We start from the raw sequence: 20,185 nt of genomic DNA on the forward strand, positions 1-20,185 counted from the left end.
ACGATTGATATGGTCAAAGTTAAATCCTACAACGAGGACTTTGATAATATCATTCTTTTTTCTTTTAATGAAGCTACACTTGTTTTACAGAAATGAATTCTTCTCGTAATTGTGCATGTAGCATCAAAGCACGATCACGACAGACGTAATGCTTTTACGAGAATATTTCCACGTTACGAAATGAATTTATTCCAGCAGCAGATATTCAAACGTTGTATCTTTGCAACCTAAACGTTCTTTTATCGAGTTTCGACTGTATCTCGTTTTAATATGGTCTGGGTTAGGTTTGGGTTAAGTCTGGGTTAGGTCTGGGTTAGGTCTGGTTTAGGTCTGGTTTAGGTCTGGGTTAGGTCTGGGTTATAATCGATGAATGGATTTTCTATAAAAAAATTTGTTACACACGAGGAAAAGATAAAAAAGTATTTAGTTTAAGGTTAGTTTTAAAGTTTCGAGACTCGACTAAATACGAAACGATTATGTTAGGTTATGTTGTAACAGTTCATAGCTGACGCGAGATTAAAAGTTTCGCAATGTCTGCGATAAGATTTCGCGATTAATTGCAAGGATTCGTGCATGGACGACGATCTGCGGTCAAATTTAATTCGAAACGATGCAGCTGATATACATATCTGCTGGGTTTGGGTAGATATGCACGGCTCTCTACTTCATCCTTGTCTCGTTCGCTAATATGAGTTGATTTGCGAAGAGATGGACGTTAATCCCATTACATTAGCTCTCGCATGAAATCGAAACAAAGAAAATAGAAGAATCTGAGCGTTCGAGGTAAAAATGAAAAAAATTTCAATTTTAACAAGTTGGAACTGTGAAACATTGGCATATTTAATATTTCAAATTACGACAAATTAAACATCTTAATAATTTTACTTCTCGATCGTTTTCAAATCGTCTGTCAAAATTAAGAACATTTTGGCTCATTTATTGCAACAATATATTAAATCATTTTTGGAACCTCAACTCGTGTCCAAGTTTAATATTTGTTATTAAATTCAGCTTTGAATATTCGGAATATTTTTTTTTTTAAGCACTCTAATAGGGACCCTTCAACTTATTCAGAGAATAAACAAGAAATTATATAGAGCGTGAAATAATTGGTGGTACAATCCAGAGCAGTTCTTAACCTTTTTAAGTATTATGGCATAATTTAGAGGGAAAAGATCTGGCCCAGAAAATGTACTCAAAAAAAAAAAAAATTTAATCTCTTAAAATGTCCAGAACAGCTACAAACCTTTTCTATCGGAATATCGAAGTCGGATAAATCGTTGCCATTGAAAAAAGAAACAATTGCATAATTTGATTTTCAATTTTAATCTGAACATGGTTCGTGTCGTAAAATTATCATAAATATTGTTGGTTGTCGTTACCTAATAAAGTGGAGTTCTCGCTTAATTACCATACCGCGTTATTTGGAGTACAACCGAGACCATTAAAAAGTATTAAACCCGACACTAAGTCACACGGATTACCAACACGCCTTTGAATCCGCCAGTTTGTTTTAATTTGAGAAATGCTTATTTGGAACGCAGCCAGCGTTTTAATTTCCGGATATTTTCGGTCGTCTCTTACAACGTCCTTGCAACGTTAACAAATGGTCCTCTTGCCAATTATTTGCATGGAGTGGTACTTGAGGATCGAGTCCGATAATATTTATACATTTTTGAAAAAGTAACGTTTTAAAAATATTTGCTTAAAAATCAATATAAACTGAAACCTCGATAAAAATCATAATTCGTTTTTTTTTTTAAAGCAAACATGCAGGTTACGTATAAAACAAATAACGCTTTGAGATACGTAAACAGAATTGAGACAGTAACTTTCAAACGACTCTCGTAGTTCGATTAATGGAGACGCGGCTGTAATTCCGTCAAAAATCCAATTTAATAACTTGCGGGGAGAAGTTTTTATGAAAAAAAAAAAAAATTGTAATTTAGAACGAGTCGATAGGAAAAGTCTCGAGTATCTTTGGGGAAGTTTCTAGCCGAGAACAGAGACGAAACGCGTTCGAAAATAAAAGTTTACAAAGCCGGATGAAAACTCTTAAAGCAGTCGATACGAAACACGGTAAAAATTTACTGATGCTGCGAAAGGCGCGGCGATTCGTTCTCCGATATTCAATTTCCAATTCGTCGCTCGGTATAACGTTCGATCGAGCAACCTAACCTATTTTTTTAAGTATATTATTCGTGATGCGAAAGGAACAGATTTTTTCCGACGCTTCCCAGGTTTTATCCACGTCACTTTTGTATCTAGAAGTTGAGAAAATATTTATATTGCATAAATTACGAATGCAATCGAAAAATACAGTCTTCAACACGAATCACAGGAACAAACGTAAAGATTGTTCAAATATTGAGTTCTCTATTTTTGTTTTTATCTATTGTCCGACACAGTGTGTGCGTCTATTCGCGATTATTTTTTCTATGGTCTCGCCCTTTCCGACGCATTCGTAAACGAATAATTCCCCGACGTGTTGCACCACGATTCAAACGTCACGCTTCCCTTCAGCGTTGTACACGGTCAACAACGAAATCCATTCCGACGAACAATGGAAATTATTTCCGACTCGTAACGCATATCCTCCGCGAAATGGACCTTGGAACGAAATTCGAAAAAAGGAAAACTTTAATCAGTTTTCGGAGTAGTCGCGTTTATTTTTTATTCCCCACGAACTAACAAACGACGCAGATTGATCCTCGAGAGCCATAAAAACCCCTAATAGACAGGAGTCGATAATCGCGTAACGATGTTGTGACGTTGCTGAATTCGTTTAAACACTACTTACAGTCTAGGTTACGTTAGGTTAGAAAGAAAGAGTTCTTTTTTTTTATGAAAGATGCTTCGCTTAAAATGTTCTAAATGTTCGTTCCATTTATATAATTCTTATCAAATTTCATTGATCGTTTAGCTTTTACGAAAAATTACCATTAAATTTTTCGCTCCATACTCTTTGCTATTCGAAAGATAGTTTTATCGTGGTCGCAAAAAACTGTAATTCCTTCGTCGGTGCATACGAGAATAAAGAAACCGCGATGAGGCTCTGTCAAAGAAGATGCCTTTCTTCTTTCCCGCGCTTTGCCGAACAGACATTCTCCCCACGTTTTTGATGTTCCGACGAGCCTTTTTCCTGTCTTAAAACGTTTCCGAATTCCGGTGTAGCAATTAAGGCGAAAGTTCGTCGTTTAATCCCCCTTCAAACGGCTGCGAACGCGTTTCTAAGTAGCCTCCGAATCGCACCAGGAACTTCGGGAACTGTAACAATTCCCAGTTACGCGAACTTTCTGGCATGTGGTTTCTGATAACGCAGAAAGATCCGATCGACGATATAAAGAAAATTTCCTAAAATTACACGTTTCTCATAACTACTATTCATTTTGTTGATTTAAAAAAATCTCGTATTAAAAATTGGTTCGAAAAGACTAAAATTATTGATCCGAAAGAAGTTTCTATGAAGAAATAAGAAACGATTAAAATTGGTCTAGGTTAGGTTAGGTCTGGGTTGGAAGTAAAATATAAGAGACGATTAAAATTTGTCTGGGTTAAGTTAGGTTAGGTCTGGATTGGGAGTTAAAAAAAGAGACGATTAAAATTGGTCTGGCTTAGGTTAGGTCTGGATTGGGAGTAAAAAATAAGAGACGATTAAAATTGGTCCGAGTTGGGTTAGGTTAGGTCTGGGTTGGGAGTAAAAAATAAGAGACGATTAAAATTGGCCTGGGTTAGGTTAGGTCTAGGTTGGGAGTAAAATATAAGAGACGATTAAAATTGGCCTGGGTTAGGTTAGGTCTGGGTTGGGAGTAAAAAATAAGAGACGATTAAAATCGGTTTAAATCGATACAACTGAGAAAGAAAGGATATCTTGAGAGCCGTTCCAAACGTTGATCGAATTGATCGAATGTTGATTTCGACGAGTAATTGCCACTGTAGGTTCAGGTAACCCGAATAATCGCCAGAACGAACATCGACGCAGGTCAGACAAGCGTAGATATTGGAAACTGTCTGCTGGCACGTGAATTCCGTGGCTGTTGTACGCATGGACGAAGGAATCGCTGCAGTAAACCGGCATTTTGAGATCCTCGATTCCGTCCAAGAGGGTATAAATCATCTCGAGCGTGAAGTGTACACACGCTACCGAGTTACGGAACTCCTTTACATTTGCCAACCTCCTCCCGGGGTAGCTAGAGATCTCTCGCAGGCTACGTCTTGCCTCGGACGCGGATATTTGCGAATTTGTTCTCACTTCAAAGGAAAATTTCAACTTTTATGTCTTTGATATATACATTAACGGAAATGTAAAACTAGATGGTAGAGACAGGTTAATAATTCGCACTTCTATTTATTAAAGTAACAATTTATTCGCGGGAAAACGCGTGCAACGACCGGCTCTTCTCGATCTTCTCGCGTAACGAACGCGTACGATTACACCCGATCTTTCCCGATGCTCCTACCGACTACCACGCGAGACAAAATAATTACCCGTATGATCCTGGCGCAATTTAAAATACATATACAGATATAAAAACATAACTCTACTTTCTAAAAAATACGGTGCAAATTACATAATTTCCTTCTCGAGAAAGAATTCTCCAACGATCAGAAATTTAGGTGCATCCATTCGAAAATCTAAAATACTTATTTCCAACTTGACTACGTTTCTACAATCTCTTCGTCCTCGTATCGTTTTTATTGTAAGTCTCTAATTTTCTCTACAAAATTCTATTCATTTTTAGTCCGTTATACCTTTTCCTAGAACCGTTTGGATTGATTTTATTTTGAAATGTACGAAGCTAAAATTAATATTTCACGATTTAGCAACACCCTTCCCTAAAGGGTCCATCGCTCTACTGCGTGACATATTGTTGGAATGTTCAAAATTTAGCGCCATTCAAAAGAATTCGTGAGCTCTTATGTTTTCGTGTTTGTACGGTATGAGGCGCGACAGTCGAATGAGTGTGACTTGGTTTTGGCTGTGCGTATTGGCATTTCGTAAGAATTAATAAATAAAATACCTTTGTTACTCGAGAAATCTATCACATATTTTATTACGGCGAAACGTAATGGAAGAAACGACACGGGAAAGTTTGGGACAAGTACCGGTACAGCGGTACAGAGAGCAAAGAGCTTTGTTAGTACGCGTTTATTATAACGTATTCTTTAGCGGCGTTTCGCGGATGGCTTCTCTCTCGTTTGCATGAAAATAACGAACCCGATTAGCATACAGACACGATGAAATCCTAAAACCACTTCGGGGCCGGGTAGTCGCGGATCACGTACGTCTCTCTGTACCACGTAGGCAGAATCTGAAATCATGGATTTTCCAACCAGAATCCTCGGTTCTGGTAGATCCCACCGAACGTGGCAGATTATCTGTGACGGATAGCACCGCGTTTTAGGTCTATTCCGCCCGGAAATGAGCGGATGGGGTACCCCGGAAACGGAGCATCCAACTACTTACTCGTACGTCTGCGAAATCGTGTCGTGATTTTACGATCGCGTTTCACGTACGATCCTATGGGTTTTTTTTTTATGTATTTTTATATATATTTTTTTATCAATCAACCCGTTACCAACCCTAATAATTCTACAAACATTACACGATCGTACACATCGATCCCCACAAAGCACATCAAAATTTCCTCTATCATGTTACGCTCGCTCGCAGAACTTTCAGTGTTATCGATTTATAGGAAAAGAGAATTAATCGTATCATCGGAAAATGTAATCAGATTGTCTCCAACTCGGATCGTGTCTTCTATATATATTTTAAAATTGTTCTGGTAAACGATTTTTACTGTAAATTTGCATATGAAACTTCGGGGAAACATTTCTGGCCACACGGTATATTTTTAGTAAAGAATTTTTTTTCTCGAAAATGCGTAAGAATTCGGGGGTATGTGTATTCACCAAAAATTATTGCAATTGACTCCTGCAATTGAAAATAATTTTTTCAGAGTGATTTGAAATTTTTCAATTTCGCCGAAAAATGTCACAACTTCTCGAATTTTTTTCTTGAAAATGGGTAGGATTTCGGGGGTATGTCTATTGAGCAAAAATAATAGTAATTAACCCCTGCAACCGAAAATAATTTTTTTAGTACGATTTTAAATTATTTAATTTTTTGAAAAATATCATGCTTTGTCTAATTTTTTTCTAGAAAGTGGGTAGGATTTCGGGGGTATGTCTATTCACCAAAAATTATTGCAATTGACCCCTGCAATCGAAAAAAATTTTTCCAGAGTGATTTGAAACTTTTCAATTTTGCCGAAAGATTAGGGCATCTCCTGAATTTTTTTCTCGAAAATGCGCAGGATTTCGAGGGTATATGTATTCACCAAAAATGATTATAATTGACTCCTGCAACCAAATATAATTTTTTCAGAACGATTTGAAATTTTATTTTTCCGCCGAAAAATTTAGGCTCCTCCTGAATTTTTTTTCTCGAAATTACGTGGGATTTCGGACATATGTGTATACACGAAAAATGATTGTAATCGACCCCTGGAACTGGAAATAATTTTTTCAGAACCTTTGGAAATTTTTTAATTTTGTCGAAAAATTTTCCGGACGGTATGGTTAAAATAAGTTAAATTGGGCCACGAAAGTCCATGAGTTGTAAACTCTACTCGTATACCTCGTCTATGGTAGTATTTTAAATCCGATAAACACGTATTTTAATATCCTCGTTTCTTCTAATCGAATTCGATGGAGTCCAATAGTATGTAATTGTTTATTGAATCGCAGTATGAAGAATATCCGTGCTGTAGATAATTACGCGATATGTTACTCGAGGAAATACGTTTAAAAAACACTATACTTAGCCGTGTTCAATCTTCGCAACGAAACTAGAAGCTGTTCGGGCAAATATTTAGAGAGGGCTGTAGTAGTAGCTAATAAAGCACTGTGCAAACAGCGCGACGTGATCGACATTTAATGGTCATCAATCGGCCAGAAACGTGTACATAGCGAGAAAGAGAGAGTTTCCAAAGGAATTCGATTTTCTACGGTGATCGTGGCCGGAGAACTGATAACGACAACTTTTATATACACCTAATTTCGATGAAAACCGCAGAGTTCGTCGATCGATCCTTTCCGCTCGAGCTTAGCTTCCATTCGGTCAACGATCAAGGATCCACCAATTTGAGTGTATTAGAGGTTATGAATGAACACATGTATAAAGTTTATTTATACCAAATCATAACTATTAGAGGTTACAAATGAACAAATGTATAAAGTTTATTTATACCACATTATAACAAAACTGATTAATAACAATATCATAGGTTATGGAATATTACAAGTCGCCACATGGCCAGGAAACAACATAAGAGCGCTCACGAACGGGGAAACCCGATTCCCCCTCGCTACCCAACGGTTGCAGGCCCGGCAACCATGCCGACATTGGCCGCATTTCCAACAGAGTGGTTACTAAATTAAAAACACTAGAACGTAACAACCCGTTCGCCCTAGGAGGCGATAGAATAATGTAAATTACATATTGTTGGAGGCGTTTCAAGTTTAGCTTCCATTCAGTCAACGATTAAGGATCCACCAATTTGAGTGGTTACCAAATTAAAAACACTAGAACGTAACAACTCATTCGTCCTAGGAGGTGATAGAATAATGTAAATTACATATTGTTGGAGGCGTTTCGAGTTTAGCTTCCATTCGGTCAACGATTAAGGATCCACCAATTTGAGTGGTTACCAAATTAAAAACACTAGAATGTAACAACTCATTCGTCCTAGTAGACGACAGAATAATGTAAATTAGATATTGTTGGAGGCGTTTCGAGTTTAGCTTCCATTCAGTCAACGATTAAGGATCCACCAATTTGAGTGGTTGCTAAATTAAAAACACTAGAACGTAACAACCCATTGGTCCTAGGAGGTGATAGAATAATGTAAATTACATATTGTTGGAGGCGTTTCAAGTTTACAGGATCGATTGTTGGCTACCTGTAAAGCCTCGCGGAATTTCGGAGAACAAAGAGCTCCGCAGGCGACCTGGTCTTGTCGTTAACAGAATACGACATCTAAATTCGTTGGTCTGGCCCAGTGGAAGGTTCGACAATTCGGCTATTTCGAATTGTCCGACAAGACAAATAGAAATATAGAGAACTCGGAATCAAGCGATGTACGTTTCCCCTTTGTTAACCCATTCCCTTTCTCTTGACCTAGTCTTCTGGATCGACTCTATTGTGCACGCCAGAATTAACCCTTGAGCTCAAGGTGCCTCTGTACACGTGTGCATACATGCATCTTCGGGCCTCCGGTCTTCCTAAGAATTATCCCCCAAAGTGGGGGATCGGGGTCTTTAAAAAGCACCTTTAAATCTGAGCTTCTCGAATTAATTTCACCCCTTTAATCGTTTTCAATAATCAGAAGTATTCCTGTGCCTGGTATACAGGGTGGTCCACGCAATTGTTTCAAGTCATAATTCCGTTATTATTGCATTTACGAAAAAATGCCAAAGGAGAAAGGTAAATGGTTCGAAGTGCACTACGTCTGTAGGTCTTTAAATTTTTTTTAGATGCAGCAGTGCATGTGCAATTAACAATTGCATCGTTTCTTTAAATAGAAATGCATAGGTTTTTTTACACAGATCGATTCTTTTGTTCGTTCTACGTAAAAAATGATTAGGGTACCATGGCCAAAAAATTATTAGATCTCGAGATATTTTCAAAAAAATGTCTTTATTGAAGAAGATGCTGTATAATAAATAAACCTTAATACTTGTATAGTTTTCTAAAGAATTTTTATTATATCCAGAGTGTCTTCTCTAGGTTCTCAAGTTAATATTAAAAACTACAAGACCAATTGAGACCGAGATAAAATTAAAAATTCAATTTTTGAACGTGACAAAGAAATAGTTTTTCGTGCAACAAACGGTTTTGGAGTAAACCAGGCGACAAATTTAGATAGACTACCCTGTACACGCGTGAAAATTAAACTTTGCATGTAGATAGGGAACTGAATGCTTTCCACGTACCTCGAACTGTACAAAACTCTGCCGTCTTGATAGAGTCTGACGAACTTGTTCGGGCTGGTTATGGTATGCAAGTAGCTATGCTTGCCGTTGTAGAAGTACGTATCCGGTTTCCAGATTCTCGCTAGCATCGATATACTGAGAGCAAGCGTCTCCTTGCCGCCTTGGAAGGCCAAACGTCGGTCCACCCACGACTGCCGAAAATAGCAATCCATCGAGTACGTCTGAAGCAGATATTCAACATTCCAGAATAGTTAAAATCTAATCAAAATATCGAATATCAAGCTTTCAAAAAAAAAAAAATCAGAAACTTTCTACAAAAGAAAAAAAACATATGTAACTTGAACGAGAATTGAATTTATATTCGTAGCACATAGGGATGGTTCATAAATTTAATCGTTTATATCTTTAAAATTATCATATTATATTCATCATTAGAAACATATATATTATCTTGTAAACATCCGTTAAAATCAAAGTCAAACAATCGGAGTTAAACTTTAATGGTAGATTCTAGAGGGCAAAATAAGACGAAAATCAAGAATACCAATTTGTCGATTGAGGCTTCGTTAAAAAGTTATTAACGTTTAAAGTCACGCCTGTGGAACAGCTGCGCGCGCATGATAGCGGTTCTCACTCGACACGAGACACTCTACTTTAAACTCGAATAACTTTTCAACGAAGCCTCGATCAACAAATTGGTATTCTTGATTTTCGTCTTATTTTGTCCTCAAGAATCTACCATTAAAATTTTTCTTACACCCATTAAAATCAAAGTCAAACAATCGGAGTCAAACTTTAATGGTAGATTCTAGAGACCAAAATAAGACGAAAATCAAGAATAGCAATTTGTTGATCGAGGCTTCGTTAAAAAGTTATTAACGTTTAAAGTTAAAGTGTGCAGATTGCCGTTCTACGAGCGTACCTTTAAACGTGAATAACTTTTAAACGAAGCCTCGATCAACAAATTGGTATTCTTGATTTTCGTCTTATTTTGTCCTCTAGAATCTACCATTAAAATTTTTCCCAGGACACTTTCTTCTTTCGACTATAGAATTATGCGAAGCGTAAGTCTAGCTATCCCAACTCGTAACTTTTCTCGATTCACGTCAGCCATTGTGGTGGTAATTAGCGCGCCAAGACGGGAATAGAATTGTATAGGATGGTTATTGTCACGCGACGAACAAACGCACGTAAATCGAAGTTGGAACGGGTTTCGATAAGGGACGAGTGAATTCTTGGTTGGTCGAAAGTATCTTTCCCGTCTTGCGAGTACGACAAAAGGAAATAGCGAGAGATACGAACCATATCGACTTCTGAAATCGGACCCATGCTGCGTACCATGATGTCGACCTCAACGGTAGCCGGTGGTCCACCGAAGTCCGGTCTAACGCTGTTGTCGTAACCGCGAAGCAGATTGTCCAGCAGCTCGCTGATGTTGCTGTGATTGTTGATCTGCGTCCTCTGCCTCGCGGAGGGTTTCGTACCCGTTGCAGCCCTGAAACATTTTCAGGACGGTGGAACGAACCGTCCGAAAGATTACATTCAATTTTCTTTTCCTTTACCAGCGTACGTTCTCCACGTTTGCATCCACGGAAACAGCGAAGAGGAATCCCCTACGAGGCGTGGAAAATATTTAATAAACGTAGGACGGGAGAATTATTTCTTTCGTCCGTAGAAATTGGAGTCTGTTCCGGTAAAGTGCATTTTATGAAAGAAGAGACGTAAAGTGGCAATATTTCTGTTGTTTTTAACTCTCGAGAGCAGACACGGTTGAATACTTGCGTGGAGACACGACTGGGTCTGCAGAGACCCATCTTCGATCGCTTATATCTCGTACTGTACTTCATGGATAATGCAAGTGTCCTTTTTTTTCGAAAAGCGAAAGATAAAGTGAAACATTTTTACAGAAATTTCATTTTCTTCGAAATATCGTATCTTTTTATCGATTGGAGATAAAAGGGTTTTACCACAGGAAAGTGAAAAGGTCATGGGAGTTGTATTTCATGAAAAGAGATATGCTGAAACGACTCGTTACAAAAACTATAATTACTTTGTGGAATTAAAGATAAAACATTTTTTTCATTTTTTACGTCACACGGACACTTTCACATCACAAATAATTAATTTAAATTTACTTGAACTTAATTTTACTCTCTGACCCACTTTTAAGGGTGTCTCTCGATAGGTCAAAGGAAAATTATTAAACCAATCGTTTAATTACTCTAAAAATCGAACAATTGTGCTAAAATTAATTCCTGAATGTTGGAATATAAAATTGTCCAGTTGGTAATCGACGTTTCACGGTGACGTTAATCGATCTCGCGTGGCTACGAACCACGATGTAACTGGTTGATAGATCGTTGTTTGGATACTCGATCCGCGGTATGCTGTAAGCCTTCGATCCATTTGCACGGTTCTCCACCGTTCCATGCTTGAATAAACGCATCAATGCGCGAGACAAGGCTTGCTTCCATTTACAGACACGCAGACACGTGTCTACGTACGTGTACAAGTGCATTCGCGAGTGGGGAATCGTAACAGCGTTCCACGATCGTGAACTTAAGATAGAAACGGTGGTTGAAATCGCGAGAAAGCTGATAAAAATGCGATCTTTTTATCCACGAAGCAAACATCGAGTACAAAAATTATGAAAAAAATCTGGTGCATTGTGGTTATCGAGATACGTGTTTGAGAATTTTTTCCGATTTTTCGATTCCAAATCCTAGGCGTGAAAAATTGAACACGCAAAAAAACACAGAAAAATACGGATTTCGTATTGAAGCTTTCGAGACACTAGATTTATATAATTACTGTAAATGCGTATTGTTAGTGGTTATCTCCCTGAATTTTTTCCGATTTTTCGATTTCAAATCCTAGGTGTGAAAAATTGAAAACGCAAAAAAACACAGAAAAATACGAATTTCGTATTGAACCTTTCGAGACACTAGATTTCTATAATTACTGTAAATGCGTATTGTCATTGGTTATCTCACTGAATTTTTTCAGATTTTTTGGTAGGGTGCGCCGTAGTAGCAAAAATGAAAAACCGATTTTTTCGACGTTTTTCGCGTGAAAAAGCATCTTATACTTTGAATTTTTGTATTCTCTTTAATAGATAACTATATTGTATGGTTTTAAACATTTCTATGTTGAGCAGAACAACAGTGTATACAAGAAGAAAAGCAAAAATAAGTCATAAAACACTTAAAAGCATTGGGAGCAGCTGGTAACAAGATTGAAATATAATTCGGAGTGCAAAGGGTTAAAAAAAGCTAATTTTCACTGTTCTACAGGAATCTGTGACAAGGTTGAGTCTTCATTTTGATATTACTCGAAGAAAATTGTCAAGAAATAAAGTGAAATTACTATTTATTAGGTTTAGGGGTAATACGGATCAAATATTCTTCCATATTTTGGTACAAAAAGTGTATTTCGTTCAAAGAAACAAAGCTGATCCTCAAATCTTCGCCCATAAAAAAGGCAAACGTGCTGTACGTTACCTTTTTATGCAAAATTTTGCATAGCAACGCATACTTTGGACGTTAAAGGCGCGTAAATTGCGTGTATCAAACCCTTTACGAGTATTCAAAGTTGATGAAATTTAATCTCGATCGTAATTTCACGAATTACGGTAATCTATCCGTCAGGTTCGAATAGAAAGTGGACAACACGGAGGTTCGTGGCCCCGAAACCGAAACGGGGATTACGTTTTGCCGTTAAAACAGCAGACCTTTTCTCTCTGGCTTTTCCAGCGATACGGTCGATGCCGTTTTGTTTACGTTTCGCGGCACAAGTACGACGTGCACACGTACTGGAGTGCGCCCACTGGCCGGTCGGTAAATTGAAACGAGGGAATTTCGGGTATTACGGGCAAACGAAAATTGCGGTTCGTTTTTAAACCGAAATAAAGCGACATTTTAATGCCCGCCCGTTCTTTCAGGTCACGATGAAAAACAGCCTGCTCGATTGGACACGCTGTCTATATTCCAATGGCTTTTGTTTGCTGACAACGTGGCTTTCGATCACCCTCAAGACTCCTCCTCGTGTTTCTTTCCACCGATTGGCTAATTCGATCTGTTCCTCCAGAACCACCACTTCCCAACTCGAGATCCAAGTAATCTACAAGTACAGGGTGTCCGCATTTTTTCGATACACGCCTCAGCAGCCTGCTTTTTACGAGTGAAAAATAAGACTAAAGTGTTAAGTAACGAAAGATCCACAAATGCTTTGTTGACAAGTTATGATAGAAATATGAACTTTGGAAGATACGGTCAGTTGATACAGGACAAGACAAAAGGGTTGTGAACGAAATATTAAAAATAAATAATATATTGAATATTGTCAAATATTGTACGTGGTGCAAAACCGAGTCGATCTATTGTTCGTGTTATTCATAAACAACAAGATGTTAATTAACTTCTAACTGTGATAAAAATAATTAAAATGTTTATTTTTTGTTATTCTTTTATATTCCTAGTAATAAATAATGTATTTATGCGAAACTTGTGGTCATTGGTTCACTTATGCTCCTTAAGTACATTTCAGTGCACGGAAAAATGCAGAACACCCTGTATATTAACACTAGAATTACCAAACTGGTCGAAATCAACCATTAGTAATAAAAATGGTAAAAAATATACTCGTCCGAATGTTTGCACCGTGATTTTCTACAAGAGAACGAATAAACGTTTATTACGAGTAGATTATACTTTTCTTAACCAATCCATCGTTTTAATTTCTCTGGTATTTTGGTACAAATAACCATAATTGTCGGTAGTTCTAGTGTCAAGGCGTATGAACTCGTTAACACGTTGCGTGAGAGGTTCTACTCGACCAAGAAAACGTGCAAATGAAAACGTTTGACGAGCGACTTACAGGAAAGATGCGTAGGAGGTGATTAGATTCGCGAGGGCCAGTAGGACTCGCTGCTTCATGATGTCCTGGGACTGATCCTCCCTTGCAACGCGTCCTGATTCGTTCATCAATTCGCTTCAAACGCCAAGCGTTCTGTCTGCCTCTGAAATAATTACGAAAACAAACAAAACGACATTAGTTTTATCAAAGTTCCCCCCAACAGTTACCATTTACATTTATGTAAATTATTTGTTAGAGAATCGATGATGGTCGTTATCGATACGAACATATTGTTTTGTTTTTCTGTTATTGTTCAGTCCAAATATGTCTCCCTGAGTGTATGCATCGCTTTTGTATGCACACGTGTTTAATTTACTTCTAAATATACGTTTATATTGAACAGTTATATCGAATGTGTCAGCTCATTACAAAACCCCAACATTATTAAATACAATTTCGATTATATCGATCGTATTTTAGAAAAATTGGTTGGCTTTATCGTTACTTTCACAATGGCGTTGTTGACACGCACAAAAGTGTTCATAGAAATCGCGAGCGTGGCAATATTTACGATTTAATCAAATCTTATTTAGCGAATGTAACATCGACGAATGCATGAACGTTCAAAGAGATTTTATTTAACGTTTACGGATAATTTTCGATCGCGTCGATGAACGTTCAGGCGAGTAACGCCGGGCTTTGCGTGTGATTCGAACAATTTATTATCATCGGGGGCGCAATGTCAATGATAAAACTTCGTTTGCGAGTGTCGTCGATGGCGTTTCATGTTGACGAGCGAAAAATAGAGGTCGAAATTATTCCGGTTTCATTCCGTGGCGAATGATGAGCGCCAGCAGAGGGGCAGTGGAGAAAAAAAAGAAGGGGGATTGGAAATTCGGTTGGAAAGTTCGTTAACGATCCGATGAATGAATATGCTGATGACAGAAGTACCTCTCGGGGGAAGGATAATAAAATAAACGTCTGATGCGAAGGGAATAAATAGAGCGTGACGTTGGCGCGATCGCAAAATCGAGTTGCGCGCTCCCAAACCTAAAGATATATTCTCTTCTTGCGAGTAATCCAGTTTTTTTTGCGATTTTTGACTCGAAATTACACCTCGACGCGCTACGAATTAGCGAAATTATTTTTACCACTGATTATTTCGAAGCTGTTGCAACGATCGAATTAAAAAAATTTTGATCTTCAAATTAAATCTGGAATTTTACTTGCAAAACTGTTCGAACGATCGATTTACTTGTTCAAAACTTGCATAATTGTTCTGTAATAGTTCCACTGGTAATTTCGAAGCTGTTGCAACTAAAATAATTATATTTTATGTAAATATTTATTAGTATATAAATATTAAATTTATTATTATTAAATTATGAATTGTAGATTAATATATAATCTATTGATTGTATAAAATCATAGATATTTATATATTATCAAACTCTAGATATATATTTATAAATAACTATAGATATTAAATTAATAAATTTATATAGATAATATAATGTACTTATTATCTATGAAATAATTATTAATCAACGATCGAATCAACAAATTTTGGTCTTCAAATGGAATTTGGAATTTTACTTTTTACAAAACTGTTTAAACTGTCGATTCACCTGTTCAAAACTTGCATGATCGTTCTATAATAGTTCCACTGATAATTTCGAAGCTGTTGCAACGATAGAATCAAAAAATTTTGTTCTTCCAATTAAATCTAGAATTTTATTTTTCGCAAAACTGTTCGAACGATCGATTTCACTTGTTCAAAACTTGCATAATCGTTCTGTAATAGTTCCACTGATAATTTCGAAGCTGTTGCAACGATCGAATAAAAAAATTTTAATCTTCAAATTGAATCTGGAATTTTACTTTTCGCAAAACTGTTTAAACTGTCGATTTGTTCAAAACTTGCATAATCGTTCTGTAATAGTTTCCCAGATATTCGTCAAAATTGCTATTCCCACCTTGGAAGTAATATTCACCCCTTTTTTACGAGCACGAGTGTCGATAAAAAAGATATGTGTCAAATATTTCCACGGAGGACTACGTGATGTTTAAATTTATATTTGAAACTTGGTTTCACCGTACAAGCAGCATATAAAACGCATCGAAATGGTTTCAAATCCATCGTGAGACGTGCATCGAGGCAAGTCTCATCAAGCAGAGGCTTCTTTAGCTTTCTTTTCGTGTTTCCACCCCCGTTTCACCGGCTTGTTTCGTTCTGTATGCTGATAGGACCGTCGCTCGAGGGACGCTGCACATCAGAGAACGGAGCAAGAACCCTAAAACAAATAACGACGTTATTATACCTCGATACTCCCGTATCGAGAACGTCGTTATTTGTTTTCTGGTTCTTGGTTCGCTTTTCTGGTGTTCCGTGTCCCCCCAGGTGTCGAGCTCACCAAATCGCGGAAGTGCAACGACAGAGAAACGGTGGAAAAATGGTTTAGCGAACACTTTCCATGCAAAACTTATCGTACGAAATCAATTTTCTAAATTAACTCTGTTTTCTTATTTTTCATCACGTTCTACGGAATAATGTAGTTTATACCGTCAGAATTATTCATTCAACTCGTTCAAATTTTTGTTAGGCGAATTGTATAGATTTATTGCAACGTGTCGTAAGAAGAATTTTACCTTGCAAATTCACGGTCCATTCGAAGCATTTTCTGATTGATTTTTGGCAGGTGTACCACACTTCTGTCACACCACAGTCAACGAATGTTCGAGTAACTCACAACTACACGGATGCATCTATGCATTTATGGAAAATTTTAATCCCCAAAAAGCTACAGGATGCACTTGATACGTAAAAATGTAAAAAATGTTTAAAGTAAGATACCAAATATTATACTTAGGGGTTAAGACCACCCTCTGCGATTCGTCACCCTCTCATTTCATTAATTTTATTAATAAAAATCTATTCAAAAGTCTATTCATGGGCATAGAAAAACGTAGTGTTAATACTGGATTAAAATATGCAACACCCAGATGCAGACAATTATTATTCGGATAAAAATTGCAGAAATGTTTGAATAAATCTAGTTGTTCGTTCGAAAGAAAATAGTAACACTGTTATAACTAGACTGCGGATGTTTATGCATTTATGGGAAATTTTAATCCTCAAAAAACTACAGAATGCATTTAATATGGAAAAATATTAGAAATATTTTTATTAGGAGATATTTCAATTTAAATTATTTAAATTATTTAAAATCTACCGCACTAAGACTAAGACTAAGTTAGCTCTGTTTACCAACGTTAGACTAGTACAACAGTAATGGTGTTCTAGAATTATTTAAATTGAAATATCCCCTGAACTACTAATTTTTCGACGTTACATAGTCAGTACTTTTTTATAACGATCGTCCAGCTGAATCGATCGATGTATTAAAAAATACCTCGTTCCATTTAAAGAAACAAAGTTGACCTTTGTATGACCTTTACGGGTCCACTGACGAAAAAACTAATAACGTCAGAATATGCTCCACTCGATACCATTCAAGCCTCCGCTGAAACATTTTTTGTTACGAGTAACAATAGCGAGAAAATCAAGATGTCAAAATCGGGCGAGACACCCTGTATAGAGGTCCCCCTCCCTTAAGAACGCTTAGGAAACGATCGTGTCGTATCACGGACACGGTCTGGCGGATCGATCGGTTCGGTAACAAGGATGCTTCGATTACGCGGTAGATCGACGATAATTAATACTATTCTGCGACCGCGGCCGGGACGGGCGTGCGGGCGCAGCCAATCGACCGCCGCAGAAAGGAATCGAATTAGAGAATTAATTCGTCCGTGATGGGTGTCCCTTTGTATGGGGAAACCGACGTTTCCCCTGGAAACTCGTCGTTCGTTCGACGCGGCGCGAAACACCGTCGGTTCGTCCCCGTGGATGACGGGAAACGAGCAACCCGCAATTCCGGCAAACAACCCCGACTCCTGTAAATACCGAAAACGCTCGAACACGCGGCCCCCCAAAACCGCCGCGCGAGCAGAACACGTCGTTTCGACTCGGCGTTTGACTTCCAATTTCATTCGCCGCGATCCACGACGATAATCAGCACCGCGGCTTCTTCGTTAAACGTTACAAACCGGGTTTTCCAAAATTCCCGCGCCCCTCAAACGAACGCGATCGTTTGCACAGCGTGCGCTCGATCGCGAAAGTATTCCAGCTAACGCGTTTGAAACTGTTTGAGACCGTTTGAAACCGTTTCACACCGAAGACTGCTCCTTCCAGCCAGTGATTTTCACCGAGAATTTCGTCCACGATTAAATTTTCCTTGCTATTTTTCTATCCAACGTGTTATTGTGGGTTTGATTCGCGCGCCATGTTTTGTGTTGGACACTCTGTGCGTTTTTTGTGTGTTTAAGATGAGGCGACACTTCGGTTTTTCCCCCTCGTATTCGTCAACGCGATCTGGGATTCCACCTATGTATTAACTTCTAATGTATCACTATGTATTAACTTCTAATGTATCACTCTGGTATTACCTTCTAATGTATCACTCTGGTATTAACTTTAACACAACGTTTTAGAAATATTCAATTCTTCTCTCAGTTCTCAATCACGATACTGTAAACCTGTCGATACGTCATGAAGTAGAGTTTCTCGAGCTGAATGAGAACCACTGTCACGCGCACGCAGCTGTGCGCAGGTTGCCTATCTACAGGCGGAACTTTTCGTCAAAAAATTACACACATTCTCGAATTTTTATCTAGAAAGTGTGTAGGATTTCGGTGGTATGTGTAATGACCAAAAATGATTGTAATTGACCCCCGCAAACGAAAATAATTTTTTTAGAACGATTTGAAACTTTTCAATTTTGTCGAAAAATTTGTCCATCTATTTGATTTTTTTTCTGGAAAGTGGGTAGGATTTTGGGGGTATGTCTATTGACCAAAAATTATTGCAATTGACACCTGCAATCGAAAATAATTTTTTCAGAACGATTAGAAACTTTTCAATTTTGTCGAAAGATTCCCCTTGTTGGTTTTTCTTAAAAATTCGTTTTTCATTTTTAATAATATTGTTTAACGCTCTACAGAAAAGTTGCCCAATACTTTTTTGTAGGTACTCATGAGCACTATATCAAAAAAAAATTTCATTGAAGTGTATTCACTATTATCGGAGTTATGGCCGTTTGGAAATTGGGCCATTTTTATGGGGTTTTTCTCACTTTACGGGGTCAAGGAACAACTTTTTGTATATTTTTGGAATTTCCACTTATTCTCCGTCAAAATACGCGTTGTTTGCCTTTTTGAACATTAAAATCGTCCAATCCGTTGAGGAGTTATGATTTTTCAAAGATTCGAATGTAATTTCGGTGAACCATTGGATTATATTTTCGGTAAGGAATTTTTTTCTCGAAAATGCGTAAGAATTCGGGGGTATGTCTAATCACCAAAAATGATTTTAATTAAGCCCAGCAACTAAAAATAATTTTTTTTAGTACTTTTAGCACTCGTGTTTTTTAGTAAATTTATCGCTGCGAATAATACGTTTTACGAAAAGTTTTCTAGATTCGATCTGAGTTTGCCACACTGTTGGTGATGATCGATTATCGGATTTCCATACCTGAATCTCGAATACCATTCAAACGTTACACGCCTGCTAACGACGTTAAATCCATAAGTGTCGTTAATATTCATCGCGGCTTTTGAAGAGGTCGTTATAAAGAAGAAACTTTATTCTTCAAATTCGTGACAGTTTTAGACGGGCAGAAAATTTCTTTTAACTTTTGGGAGCTGAACTTGAAACAGTTTTTGGAGCGAAATCGTGTCCAGTCCTCTCGTTTCGTAGTTGTAAAAGAATCTTCGAGGAAATTCGAATCCAAATAAAAAATTGAAATAATCCCAGAACGATTATCAGACGATTGTTATTAAAAAATTTTTAGAGTGTCTTCCCTAGGATCTTGAGTTAACATTATTTAAATATAAGAAAAACCCAGACTGAGATAAAATTAAAAATTTTGTAAACGCGACGATTGTATCACGATTTACATCTTTCAGATTTTATACGTCGACGTGTTTATAGTCGTTTTATGACGGATTCGCGATTCTGTGCCATCAAGCTCGTCGATATGTAACGACGCGTTAATCGTTTTGTTACCTGACGTGGCAATAAAAGCAGATTTCCATGAATCAGTCGAGATCGTGGAAATACGTTTGTACATGAAATTTGAGAGACAATTCGCCTAAATTAAATACCATTTATATATTTCGATTGCGAAGTAAATGTTATCAGAACAAAATATACAGCATCGATTTAAACGTGCAAGCGTATTGAAGTTGAAAGCTTCACCTTGTAAATCGAAAT

The 20,185-nt window shown here is 37.4% G+C and overlaps 1 protein-coding gene across 1 annotated transcript in view; it reads right to left on the reverse strand.

Annotated features, from left to right (window-relative positions):
• Positions 1 to 20,185, reverse strand: part of LOC122404997 (gamma-aminobutyric acid receptor alpha-like) — a 54,227-nt gene that overhangs the window by 11,945 nt on the left and 22,097 nt on the right. Inside the window, exons 2-4 of the mRNA XM_043409445.1 lie at positions 13,876 to 14,017; positions 10,303 to 10,495; positions 9,001 to 9,221 (exon numbers count right to left, since the gene is read on the reverse strand). Coding sequence (XP_043265380.1) covers positions 9,001 to 9,221; positions 10,303 to 10,495; positions 13,876 to 13,982 — 521 coding nt within the window. The 5' untranslated portion in view covers positions 13,983 to 14,017. The remainder of the gene's footprint in view (positions 1 to 9,000; positions 9,222 to 10,302; positions 10,496 to 13,875; positions 14,018 to 20,185) is intronic.

The sequence above is a fragment of the Colletes gigas genome, unplaced genomic scaffold, assembly GCF_013123115.1.
Source record: "Colletes gigas isolate AHSC1104 unplaced genomic scaffold, ASM1312311v1 Colletes_gigas_Sc00003, whole genome shotgun sequence".
Taxonomy (NCBI): domain Eukaryota; kingdom Metazoa; phylum Arthropoda; class Insecta; order Hymenoptera; family Colletidae; genus Colletes; species Colletes gigas.